The sequence below is a fragment of the Melanerpes formicivorus genome, unplaced genomic scaffold (genome assembly GCF_026170545.1).
Source record: "Melanerpes formicivorus ecotype bairdi unplaced genomic scaffold, bMelFor1.0.p_v2 SCAF_139, whole genome shotgun sequence".
NCBI classification, from domain to species: domain Eukaryota; kingdom Metazoa; phylum Chordata; class Aves; order Piciformes; family Picidae; genus Melanerpes; species Melanerpes formicivorus.
Window position 1 is genome coordinate 191,606 of NW_027142491.1, and position 12,342 is coordinate 203,947.

The window sequence follows — 12,342 nt, forward strand, 5'->3', positions numbered from 1 at the left end:
TGGAGCTTGTGCAGTTCCCCCAGGGTGAGGACCAGGTCCCAGTCTTGTTAAACACCTTCATCAGTGACCTGACCTGGCACAGCCCTGGCAGCAGAGGCTGACAGCCCTCAGGCTGTGCTGCCAGCCAGAGCTGGGCAGGCTGCAGAGCTGGGCAGAGGGAACCTCCTGGGGGTCACCAAGGGCAAGGGTAGGGTCCTGCCCCTGGGGAGGAACAACCTCCTGCAGCAGGGCAGGGGAGGGGAGACCTGCTGGGAAGCAGCTCCAGGGAGCAGGACCTGGGAGTGCTGGGGGCCAACAAGTTCCCCATGAGCCAGCAAGGTGCCCTGGTGGCCAGGAAGCCAATGGGGTGCTGGGTTGTGGCCACCAGGTTGAGAGAAGTTCTCCTCCCACTCTACTGTGGAGCTGAGGCCACATGTGGCTGCCCCTCTGCTCTTTCCTACTGCCTGCAGCAGTGAGGAGGCCAAGGAAGCTGGTGCAGGTACTCACCAGCTTGGCATAACCTCTGTGATCCAGAATGAGGTTTTCTGGCTTGAGGTCCCTGTAGATGATGCCCTTGGAGTGCAGGTAGGCGAAGGCTTCCACCACGCACGCCGTGTAGAACCTGGTGGTGGAGTCCTCAAAGGAACCTCTGCCAAGGGGAGGAATTCCAGAGAGAAGCAGATGAGCCAGGGAGGCATTTCAGTGCCACTTGGCCTCAGAAATTGTGCCTTCAGTTCACCCCCACAGCAGACATCTGCTTTCAAAATGTTCTGATTGGTTTCAGGTGAAAATAGACAGGTTTGGGTTGCCAAAGTTAACCAAAAGCAAGGCTGAGGGTTTGCTTTCTCCTACAATCTCCCACTCCTGGGTGCTAAAGCTGCTTGGAGCTGTGGAGGCCAAGAACAAGAACTAACAGAATCATAGCATCACAGAAATGCCTCAGGTGCTCCACTGCTCTTCTGTGAGGATGTCTCTGCCTTCCAACTAATTTCCTTCCCAGCATCTCATAGAGTCAGAATTGTTTGGCTTGGAAGAGGCCTCCAAGCTCCTCCAGTCCAGCACCAACCCAACCCCCCCATGGCCACCAAACCATGGCCCCAAGAGCCATGGTCACAGCTTGCTGCAACACCTCCAGGCATGGGGACTCCACCACCTCCCTGGGCAGCCTCTGCCACTCCCTGACCACTCTGCCACCAGAGAAATTGTTCCTCAGCTCCAACCTAAGCCTCCCCTGGCACAACTTCAGGCCAGTTCCTCTCCTCCTGTCCCTTGTTCCATGGGAGCAGAGCCCAACCCCCAGCTGGCTGCAGCCTCCTCTCAGGAGCTGCAGAGAGCAAGGAGGTCTCCCTCAGCCTCCTCTGCTCCACACTCAACCCCCCCAGCTCCCTCAGCTGCTCCTCCCCAGCCCTCTTCTCCACACCCTTCCCCAGCTCTCTTGCCCTTCTCTGGCCCTGCTCCAGCCCTCCAGCTCCTTCTGGCAGGGAGGGCCCAGAGCTGAAGGCAGCACTCAAGCTGTGGCCTCCCCAGTGCCCAGCCCAGGGCACAATCCCTGCCCTGCTCCTGCTGCCCACACCATTGCTGCTCCAGGCCAGGCTGCTGCTGCCCTTCTTGCCCCCCTGGGCACTGCTGGCTCCTCTCCAGCTGCTGCCACCCAGCACCCCCAGGGCCTTTCCTGCTGGGCACTTTCCAGCCCCTCTGCCCCCAGCCTGTCACAACCCCATTGCTGTTCCATGGCTGGGGCAGAGGGGCTGGAAAGTGCCCAGCAGAGAAGGCCCTGGGGGTGCAGGAGCAATCCAGTGGTGGCCCTTGAAGGATTTGGTGTGAATTCAGCACCAGGTGAACTTCTGGATTTCAGATCTGCTTGCAGAAGCAGACTGGGAGGTGGTAGAAGCTGGTTGGCTCAGGAGCTCCTGTTTGAGCTAGGTGGCAGCAGAGCCACAAGGGAGAACTAAAGATGGAATAACCAGGCCTTGGCAGAGGTGAAGAGAAGCCTGTCTCAGCACCTGCACACTCTGGCAGGTTCTTGTTTTCATGGTGCAAGGACAGGACACATCTAGAAAAGGGGAGAAAAATCTGCAGGGTCTGGAGAAGAGGGCTGGGGAGGAGCAGCTGAGGGAGCTGGGGGGGTTGAGTGTGGAGCAGAAGAGGCTGAGGGAGACCTCCTTGCTCTCTGCAGCTCCTGAGAGGAGGCTGCAGCCAGCTGGGGGTTGAGCTCTGCTCCCTAGTGAGAGGGAAATGGCCTCAAGTTGCCCCAGGGGAGGGTTAGGTTGGAGATGAGAAAGTATTTCTTCACTGAAAGGCTTCTCAGGCCCTGTCCCAGGCTGCCCAGGGCAGTGGTGGAGTCCCCATCCCTGGAAGGATCTGAAAGCTGTGCAGCTGTGGTGCTGAGGCCATGGTGGTCACCAGGCAGGGCTGGGTTGGTCTCCATGATCTGAAATAATTCCAAGACTGCATGAGCTACACAACTTGCATAGCAAGGAAGTAAAACCTAACTGATCCTTTCCCTTCAGATCAACCTTCCCAGAGCTGTTCTTTCATTCTCCAAGTGTAATTCAGCTAATTTGTGTTGAGCTGCAAAGCCCAGGGTACAGTCAAGGTGATTCACCACACCTCTCCCTGGCTTGCAGGTGCAACACATGCAGGTCCCTCCTGCACCACTGACATCCACCCCCAGACAAACCCAAAGGCTGCCAGGTCAGAGCCTCCCACGGCAGGAAATGCCAGCAGCACCTCTGCTGTGCCCTCAGGGTGGCCAGGCCATCAACACTCTTGCTGAGCTGCTTGTGCTCATGGCAGTTCTGCTCTGTACTGCTGGCAGGGTGAGCTCCTGGCACCTCCTCTTTCCAACTTTGGAGAGTGAGAGAATCCCAGAATGGGTTGGGTTGGAAAGGACCTCACAGACCATCCAGCTCCAGCCCCCTGGCATGAGCAGGGACCCCTCCCCCCAGCCCAGCCTGCTCCAGGCCTCATCCAGCCTGGCCTGCAACCCCTCCAGGCAGGAGGCAGCCACAGCCTCCCTGGGCAGCCTGTGCCAGAGTCTCCCCAGCCTCACTCTCAAGAATTTCTTCATCCTCTGCACTCTCAATCTCTCCTCTCCCAGCTCAAAGCCATTGTCCCTGGGCCTGGCCCTCCCAGCCCTTGTCCAGAGTCCCTCCCCAGCTCTCCTGGAGCCTTTCAGGTACTGCAAGGCTGCTCTGAGGTCTCCTCCTGGGGCTCTCTCTCCTCCAGGCTGAACAGCCCCAACTCTTGCTCATGGCTGCCACACCTGACTGTGTCACACACATTAATGTCAATGGACATTGCTTATCTCCTCCTGGCTACTGGGGGATGTTACAGAGCTGAGCTGAATGCAGCAGGTCTTTGTCTGGGATGGGAAATGGTCATTTTCCAGGTGATGTGGAAGAAATCTGCATTTTTGAACCTGGAAAATAACCTTCCCATGGATTTTAGTCACAGCTGTGACTCTCACTAATGCCACCATGAGCCTCAGAGACTTGGTGGTAGGTCCAGAGCTGACAATGCTTGCAATGACAGAAAGTTCCCCACTGGAGTGTCCCTGTCATGGAATCCCAAAGTGCTTTGGGTTGGAAGGGAGCTTTAAAGCTCACCTAGCCCAGCCTCCAGCAGCGACAGCCCCAAGCAGCACCCCACACAACCTGCCCTGCACTGCTGCCAGCCATGGGGCAGCTCCCAGCTCTCTGGGCAGCCTGGGCCAGGCTCTCCCCACCCTCAGCACCAAACATTTCTCCTTCTCTCCAGTCTAAACAGCTCTCCTCTCCAGACTGGATACCCTGGATGGTTACTAGGCATCCCAGTGACCCACCCTGCAGGCTCACTCTCTGCCACCACACATGGTGCCCACTCTGTCCCCCTTACCACAGCCTCATGCTTGCCCATCAGGTGCCTGAGCCTCCAGCCAGGCTCCAGGCCTGGCAAATGGCAACGTGGGCACAGCCAGCAGTGCTGTGGTTGCAGAAAATTGTTAAGTAACATTCTAATAGATTAAAGATGAGGAAGGAATTCTTCACTGTGAGGGTAGGGAGATGCTGCACAGGTTGCCCAGGGAGGCTGTGGCTGCCTCCTGCCTGGAGGGGTTGCAGGTCAGGCTGGATGAGGCCTGGAGCAGCCTGGGCTGGTGGGAGGGGTCCCTGCCCATGGCAGGCGCTTGGAGCTGGATGGTTTGTGAGCTCCCTTCCAACCCAACCCATCCTGTGCCTGTAAATCAGTTACAGATTGCAAACCCAGCCCCTGCTGGCTGTGTAGGGACTCCCTCTAGAGATCAAGACAAGGGGAAAGGGCAGTCCAAGGCTTGTCCTAGATGCAACCTGTCCCATGCCTGCCTTCTGCGTCTTCTCAAAGAGGCTCTGGACAAGTCTCCACTGGCACCAAGCTTGGTGCACATTGGATACCCCCTGAGCCAGTCCTTATTGTGGATCTACTTCATCTCCAACCACCTGCTCAGGAACAAACAGAGCTCCTCACCTCCCAGGGAGAAGCTACATCAAACATTTCATGCCCAGATCTTGCCCAGGAAGGATCAAGACCTTTGGTCACCTGGATGCACCTTAGCAAAGATTCCCCTTTGTAGCACAAAAGCTCCTTCCAACTCACCTGTCCCTGAGAATTGTCCAGAGCTCTCCACCCAGACAGGCTTCCATCAGCATGTACAGGTACTTGCTGTCCTTGAAGGTCCTGTAGAGCCTGTTGGTGCCAAATGAGAAAAGCAGAGCTCAGCCCACAGCAGCAGGGGAGGCACCAACTGTCCCCACTCCTCATGGGCTGGGGCCTTCCTCCCAGCAGGCAGCAGATAGCTAAGCGGCAGAGGCCACCACTGCTCTCACTGCTCCATTTATGTGAGACCCTAAACTCACCACCCTGGCAGAGCTTGAAGAGGATCCACTGACATGCAGGGCTCCATAAGTGCTCTTCCTCCCAGAAACCAGACATGGAGAAAAGACTGTCCAAAGTGGCAAGGTGGACCAGGCTTTAGGAGCTCCCCACAAATGTCATCTACACTATGTAGTAAAACCACAGAATCCTGTCATGGTTTGGTTGGAAGGGACCATCTGGTCTCAACCCCCTGACCTGATCATGACCAGGCTGCTCAAGGGCCCTCCCAGCCTGGCTTTGAACACTTCCAGGCTTGAAGCCTCCACAGCTTCTCTAGGCAGCCTGTTCCAGTGCCTCACCACCCTCCTGGGAAGAATTTCTCCCCAATGTCCAATCTAAATCCAGCTTCTGACAGTGTGAAGCCATCACCACTCCTGTGTCAAAAGTCCCTCCCAACTCTCCTGTAGCTCCCTTCAGTACAGGAAGGCTGCTCACGGTCTCCCTTCACCCTTGCCCTGTGTTCCATGTGAGCTATGAACCAACTGGGGGAATGGAAAAGGGGAATTCAGCTGCTTGACTGCACCTGAATGTGGAACTGCTTTGGTTCTTCTGGCTGCACAGCAACACAGGCTTTGGAAAAGACCTTTAAAGCTCACCCAGAGCAGCCCCCTGCAGCCAGCAGGGACAGCCCCAAGCAGAGCCCCACACAACCTGCCCTGCACTGCTGCCAGCCATGGGGCAGCTCCCAGCTCTCTGGGCAGCCTGGGCCAGGCTCTCCCCACCCTCAGTGTATCCAAGTAGCTCTTCTCAGCCAGTGTCAGGTAAGGCACAGAACAGCAGTGGTGTCCTGAGGGGTGAGGATGTGGCCAGCAGGTGGAGGGATGTTCTTCCCTTTTATTCTGCCCTGGCTAGGCCACATCTGGAGTCCTGTGCCCAGCTCTGGGCTCCCCAGTTCCAGAGGCAGGGAAGTGCTGGAGAGAGCCCAGGGCAGGCTGGGAAGCTGCTGAGGGGCCTGGAGCAGCTCTGGGAGCAGCAAAGGCTGAGAGCCCTGGGGCTGAGAGCCTGCAGCAGAGCAGCCCCAGAGGGCAGCTGAGCAATGCTCAGCAAGAGCTAAAGGAGCTGTGGGGGGCAAGAGGCTGGGGCCAGGCTCTGCTGAGTGGTGCCCAGGGCCAGGCCAAGGGGCAAGGGGCACAGAGTGTCAGGCAGGAGGTTGGAGCTGAGCAGGAGGAGAAAAGTTGTTTGTTGTGAGGCTGCTGGAGGCCTGGAGCAGGCTGCCCAGAGAGGTTGTGGAGTCTCCTGGTGTGGAGAGCTTCCAACCCCCCCTGGGCACTGTGCTGCTGGGCAAGCTGCTGTGGGTGCCCTGCTGGAGCAGGGGCTTGGGCTGCCCCAGAGGTCCCTTCCAGCCCTCCCCATGCTGGGGCTCTGTGGGTTTCTGTTGGTATCAGAGGCTCCATGCAGAGATGTTTGGCATGGCTTTCCAGGGGGGGCTATTTATGGCAGTGATGTCAACTTGTCTCTCTACTTGGCTGGCCCCACACTTGCCCTTCTTTCCCATCCCATCTCCAGATGCAGAAGATAAATCTGGAGGCTGGAGGAGGCTCCAAGCCACATTTAGCTCCAGTCTAGGTAACACTGAGGTGTTTGGTGTCAGCACTGAGGGTGCAGTGAGCTGGGGTGGGTCAGGTGCCAGGCTGCAGCAGCTGTCCCCATGCACCAGAGGCCAGGGCTGGGCTGTGGGGGAATCCCAGGATCAGACTGGGAAGGCCTGAGGGGTGGCCCTGCTGGCCACAGCTCCTCTGCTCATTCACCACAGGGTTTTGGGTTCCCCCCTGGGCTAGGAGTTCATGCTAGAGCCATTTTTGGGAGTGGGAGTGATCTCCTCCAGGTTCAGGCATGTCTCTGAGGGTGGGATGAAGGTCAGGATGAAAGGCTGTCCTTGGAGATACCTCCAGCTCACTGCAATGCATTGCTCTGCTGGCTGTCCCCAACACCCACTGCTCTCCTGACCTAAGCCATATAAAGACCCAGCTCTGCTTCCTGCTGACAGAGCAGAGAGTGCCAGCATGGCCAGGGCAGGAAAGGACCTCTGGAGATCATAAGGCTGTTAATTTAGAAACTGAAGCCACCAACTCTGCCAGAGGTCAAAAAGTCATCTTCTGGTCCGGAGAGGCTCTGAGCACCACCACAGGGATCTTTGTTCAGACTACCCCTGCCTGGTCCTCACAGGGCCCCAGCGTGCAGGGCTGGAAGGGACCTCTGGGCATCCCCCAGCCCAAGCCCTGCTCCAGCAGGGCACCCCCAGCAGCTTGCCCAGCAGCACAGTGCCCAGGGGGGGTTGGAAGCTCTCCACACCAGGAGATTCCACAACCTCTCTGGGCAGCCTGCTCCAGGCCTCCAGCAGCCTCACACCAAAGTTTCTCCTCATCCTCAGAATCCTTGAATAGGTACAGAACTTCATGACAGTGCCTGAAGGGCTCCAGGAGAGCTGGGGAGGGACTTTGGACAAGGGCTGGGAGTGCCAGGCCCAGGGACAATGGCTTTGAGCTGGGAGAGGAGAGATTGAGAGTGGAGAGGAGAGGAGGAAGGAATTGTTGAGAGTGAGGCTGGGGAGAGCCTGGCACAGGCTGCCCAGGGAGGCTGTGGCTGCCTCCTGCCTGGAGGGGTTGCAGGCCAGGCTGGATGAGGCCTGGAGCAGCCTGAGCTGGGGGGAGGGGTCCCTGCCCATGGCAGGGGGCTGGAGCTGGATGGTTTTGAAGGTCCTTTCCAACCCAAACCTCCTCTTCTCCAGGCTAAGCAACCCCAGCTCCCTCAGCCTCTCCTCCCAGGGCTGTGCCCCAGACCCCTCCCCAGCTTTCTTGCCCTTCTCTGGACACCTTCCAGCAGCTCAACCTCTTTCCTGACCTGAGGAGCCCAGAGCTGGACACAGGACTCCAGGTGTGGCCTGAGCAGTGCTGAGCACAGGGCACAAGGACTTCCCTGCTCCTGCTGGCCACACTCTTCCTGCTGCAGGCCAGGATGCCCTTGGCCTTCTTAGCCTCCTGGGCACACTGCTGCCTCCTGTTCGGCTTACTATAGACCATGCCCCTCTTCCTCAGCCCTTTGTGTGGCAGCGGCGGCTCAAGGTTTGGCTGCGGGGTGGGGTGGTGCGGGGGGCGCCACGGAGGGAGCAGGGGGGCGGTGCGTGGGGGCGGTGCGCGGGGGCGGGGCTGGGTGTGGGGGCGGTGCGGGGGGCAGTGCGGGGGGCGGGGCTGGGTGTGGGGGCGGTGCGGGGGGGCGGGGGTGGGTGTGGGGGCGGTGCGGGGGGCGGGGCTGGGTTGGGGGCGGTGCGGGGGGCGGGGCTGGGTGTGGGGGCAGTGCGGGGGGCGGGGCTGGGTGTGGGGGCGGTGCGGGGGGCGGGGCTGGGTGTGGGGGGCAGTGCGGGGGCGGGGCTGGGTGTGGGGGCGGGGCAAGAGGCGGGGTGCTGGGGCGCTGGGGCGCAGGCTGGTACCTGACGATGAAGTCGGAGTGAGCGCTCTGCATGATCTGCTTCTCGGAGCGGATGTGCTCCTGCTGCCGCGTGTCCACGATGTGCCTCTTCTTCAGGATCTTCATGGCAAACGTCTTGGACTCCTCACTCTTCAGCTGCACCTGCACACAGCACCAAGCACACAGTGCTCAGCAGCAGGGCACAGCCCCTACACAAGCATGACTCCAACTGCACAGGGAGCGGCCCCACCACCTACCCCGCAATTATGCTGTCACAGGATGGGTTGGGTGGGAAGGGACCCCCAAAGCTCATCCAAGCTCCAACCCCCTGCCATGGGCAGGGACCCCCCCCCCCAGCCCAGGCTGCTCCAGGCCTCATCCAGCCTGGCCTGCAACCCCTCCAGGCAGGAGGCAGCCACAGCCTCCCTGGGCAGCCTGTGCCAGGCTCTCCCCAGCCTCACTCTCAACAATTTCTTCCTCCTCTCCACTCTCAGTCTCTGCTCTCCCAGCTCAAAGCCATTGTCCCTGGGCCTGGCACTCCCAGTCCTTCTCCAGAGTCCCTCCCCAGCTCTCCTGGAGCCCTTCAGCTCCTGCAAGGCTGCTCTGAGGTCTGCCTGCAGCCTTCTCTTCTCCAGGCTGCACAGCCCCAGCTCTCCCAGCCTGGCCCCACAGGGGAGGTTCTGCAGCCTCTGCTCATCTCTGTGGCCTCCTCTGGAGCCTCTCCAGCAGCTCCAGGTCCTTCTTGTGCTGGGGCCCCAGAGCTGGAGGCAGTGCTGCAGGTGGGCTCTGAGCAGAGCAGAGGGGCAGAATCCCCTCCCTGTGCTGCTGGTCACTTCTCCAATATGCCAGACTGGGTAACTGTAAGGACATGTTTCCTGTCAAGCTGGGGATCTCCAGGTCATTTCTATTACTCTTCCAAGCTCATGATACAGTTAATAAAAAAAAAAATCCCAAACCCATCTCTGAACCAAATCCTTGTGTGAACACTGCTAAGATGAGATCAGGCTTCTGAGGCCACCCTGCCCTGCCCTCCTGAGGAGCAAAACAGCAGTGGGAGAAGCCACAGGGATTTTGACTCTCAGCTCAGAGGGGGGTAGTGTAGGCTGGGCAGGAAGCTCAGCCACAGAGAGCCACCACAAAAATCTCCCAAATGCTTCAGAAAAGCTGAAAATCACAGAATCTCAGAGCACATCCAGTGGGCAGAGCCCTTCAAACTCATCCAGTCCAGCCCTTGGCCCAGCACTGCAGGGTCAGCACCAAACCATGCCCCTGAGCTCCACTGCACCTCTCCCCCCTCCCTCCAAGCTCTCTTGCAAACAGTGCAGTTTGCATGGGCAGCAGCTTGCAGCAGAGCCAGCCCTGCTGCACAGCCCAGCAGAGGAGCCCTGACTGCCCTGGCAGCAGCAGCTGCTGCTTCAGCAGCCCCAGCACCTGCCTCAGTGCAGACCTGGGGCAGCCTTGGCTTTCAGGCACTCTTCTGCAAGAGCAGCCAAGGCAGGAAGAGGAATCACCCAGAGTCACCACGAGGGAGTCCAACCAGCAGGGGGTCTGTACTAGTGCCATCTTCATGAGGCCTTCTGTTTTGGGAGCTGTTGCACTGGAAAGGATCCATGGCTGGATCTGCTGTGGGCAGTGGCTTGCCCCTTGTCATTACATCTGTGTGATGCCCTGAGAACTGCAGCCATGGACCATGAGCCAGAGCTCAGCAATGGGACAGGCATGAAATGGAGCTCTGAGACCTGTGTAGGAAGGTGGAGAAAAAGGGAAGGAGCATACTCAGTGCTGCAGGGTTTAGTTCAGGTCTTCTGACAGCCTAGGTCTAGCAGGAGGCTTTAATCTGTGGCTTTGGGCAGTTCTCAACTTCACAGAGTGCACTGGGCTGAAAGGGACCCTCAAAGGCCATCTGGTCGAAGCCCCTGAAGGCAGCAGGGACACCTCCAGTGCCCCTGGTGTTTGGCTGGGGATGGTCAATGTGAGGAGAGATGTGATAAAAAGAGGAGGGAAGGGACCAGAAATTCTTCTAACTTGCACACAGAGGTGGAGGGGGGTGAGGCTGGTGCTGACTCTGGGTGATTCCTCTTCCTGCCTTGGCTGCCCTGGGCACCACTCAGCAGAGCCTGGCCCCAGCCTCTTGCCCCCCACAGCTCCTTTAGCTCTTGCTGAGCATTGCTCAGCTGCCCTCTGGGGCTGCTCTTCTGCAGGCTCTCAGCCTTCCTGGAGTAGAATCTGCAGCTTCCAAAACACACCCAGAGTGCTCCAGGGCTGAGTTTCTGTTTTTTCACCCAGCTGGAATTCAGGTGGCAATAAATATGGGGTTCCACCTCTACTTCCCCAGCACAGCACAGACAGGGACTGGGTGTGAGTAGGTGATGCCCAGAGGTCCCTTCTGACCTCTGCCATGCTGGGATTCTTTTTGCCAGTCTCCTGCTGAGCTCCCTATTTGGCCATGGCAATGCCTCCCTGATGACAAAGATCCTCCTGCAAAGCTCTGTGTTAGCTCTGCAGGTTGCTCCATGTCTGCAACTTGGACACAGAAGAAAGAGGAATCTGAGCTACCATGAAAGGGGAGGGTGTTGGTATCAAGATAAATAACAACCAGCTTCATCACAGATCTCAGGCACTGAGGGGGGAAGGCTTTTCCTCACTGGCTATGTCTGTGGGCCTTTATTTGCCTCCTTTTTCACAGCTAGCTGCAGCCTAACCCACCAAAAATAGCAGCAGCTGTTGCTGAGAGCAGCACTTGCCAGCTGAGCTCCTCTGATCCCAACAGCTGACCTGCTACATCACCACAGCCCTGGCTTCTGCCCTCAGCAGGCTGCGTGGAGTGCTAAATATACTCCTGTCCTTCCAGGATGGAATGGACACCCCTGGCAGGATGTTCTCTGCCTGACAACTCATTTCCTCCCCAGCATCTCATACAGACACAGAATTATTTGGCTTGGAAGAGGCCTCTAAGATCACCAAGCCAAATCATCACCCAACCCCCCATGGCCATCCAGCCATGGCCCCAAGAGCCATGGCCACAGCTTGCTGCAACACCTCCAGGCATGGGGACTCCACCACCTCCCTGGGCAGCCTCTGACACTCCCTGACCACTCTGGCACCAAAGGAATTGTTCCTCAGCTCCAACCTAAGCCTCCCCTGGCACAACTTCAGGCCAGTTCCTCTCCTTCTCTCACCTGAGCCTGGGGAGCAGAGCCCAGCCCCCAGCTGGCTGCAGCCTCCTCTCAGGAGCTGCAGAGAGCAAGGAGGTCTCCCTCAGCCTCCTCTGCTCCACACTCAACCCCCCCAGCTCCCTCAGCTGCTCCTCCCCAGCCCTCTTCTCCAGACCCTTCCCCAGCTCTCTTGCCCTTCCCTGGCCCTGCTCCAGCCCTCCAGCTCCTTCTGGCAGGGAGGGCCCAGAGCTGAAGGCAGCACTCAAGCTGTGGCCTCCCCAGTGCCCAGCCCAGGGCACAATCCCTGCCCTGCTCCTGCTGCCCACACCATGGCAGGAGATTGGAACTGGTCCCTTCCAACCCAAACCACTCTGTGATTCTATCCCAATCTGAGTGCCATGGGACAAGGATATTAACTCCAAATTGACCCTCTGTGAATCCACAAAAGAAATGCAGGGTCCTCTGGAAAACCTCAGCTATGGACCAGCTGCAGCTGCTTCATCACACCCTCAGCTGTGCTGGAAGCCTCTCTTCTTTGCCTTGGGTCCTTGAGCTGCAAATTGAAATTCAATGCTGAACAAGATGCACAACTGAAGGTTTTTGTAAGCAAAATGGGAAATGTATGGAAATCTGAGTGCTCCTGAAGGCCCAGAGGTAAACATGATTGCTCAGGAATGTCCTGGAGGAGCAGCCAGGATTGGGAACTGCTTCATGCATAAAATCACCCCCATCAAAGGCAAACAGCAGCAGGAGGATTCCACAGCTGAAATATGCCAAACCCAAAAGGAAAACCTTACTGCTGTGGTGTCCTCAAGGTATCAGATGGGCCTCAGGTCTCCAGCTCCACAGCTGCCCCTGCCCTGCTCCTGAGCCTGGCTTTGTCCACAACACAGCTGATTGTTTTATCTCTTGC

At 58.2% G+C, this 12,342-nt stretch overlaps 1 protein-coding gene across 3 annotated transcripts in view; it reads right to left on the bottom strand.

The window, feature by feature from the left end:
• PRKG1 (protein kinase cGMP-dependent 1) overlaps window positions 1-12,342 on the bottom strand; it is a 335,004-nt gene that overhangs the window by 11,150 nt on the left and 311,512 nt on the right. For 2 of the 3 annotated variants that reach the window (XM_068168482.1, XM_068168480.1), the window contains exons 11-13: window positions 8,297-8,436; window positions 4,591-4,680; window positions 487-628 (exon numbers count right to left, since the gene is read on the bottom strand). In XM_068168482.1, the coding sequence (XP_068024583.1) occupies window positions 487-628; window positions 4,591-4,680; window positions 8,297-8,436 (372 nt within the window). Of the gene's footprint in view, window positions 1-486; window positions 629-4,590; window positions 4,681-8,296; window positions 8,437-10,665; window positions 10,747-12,342 lie in introns of those variants that run through there. The other variant, XM_068168483.1, reaches the window with a different exon arrangement.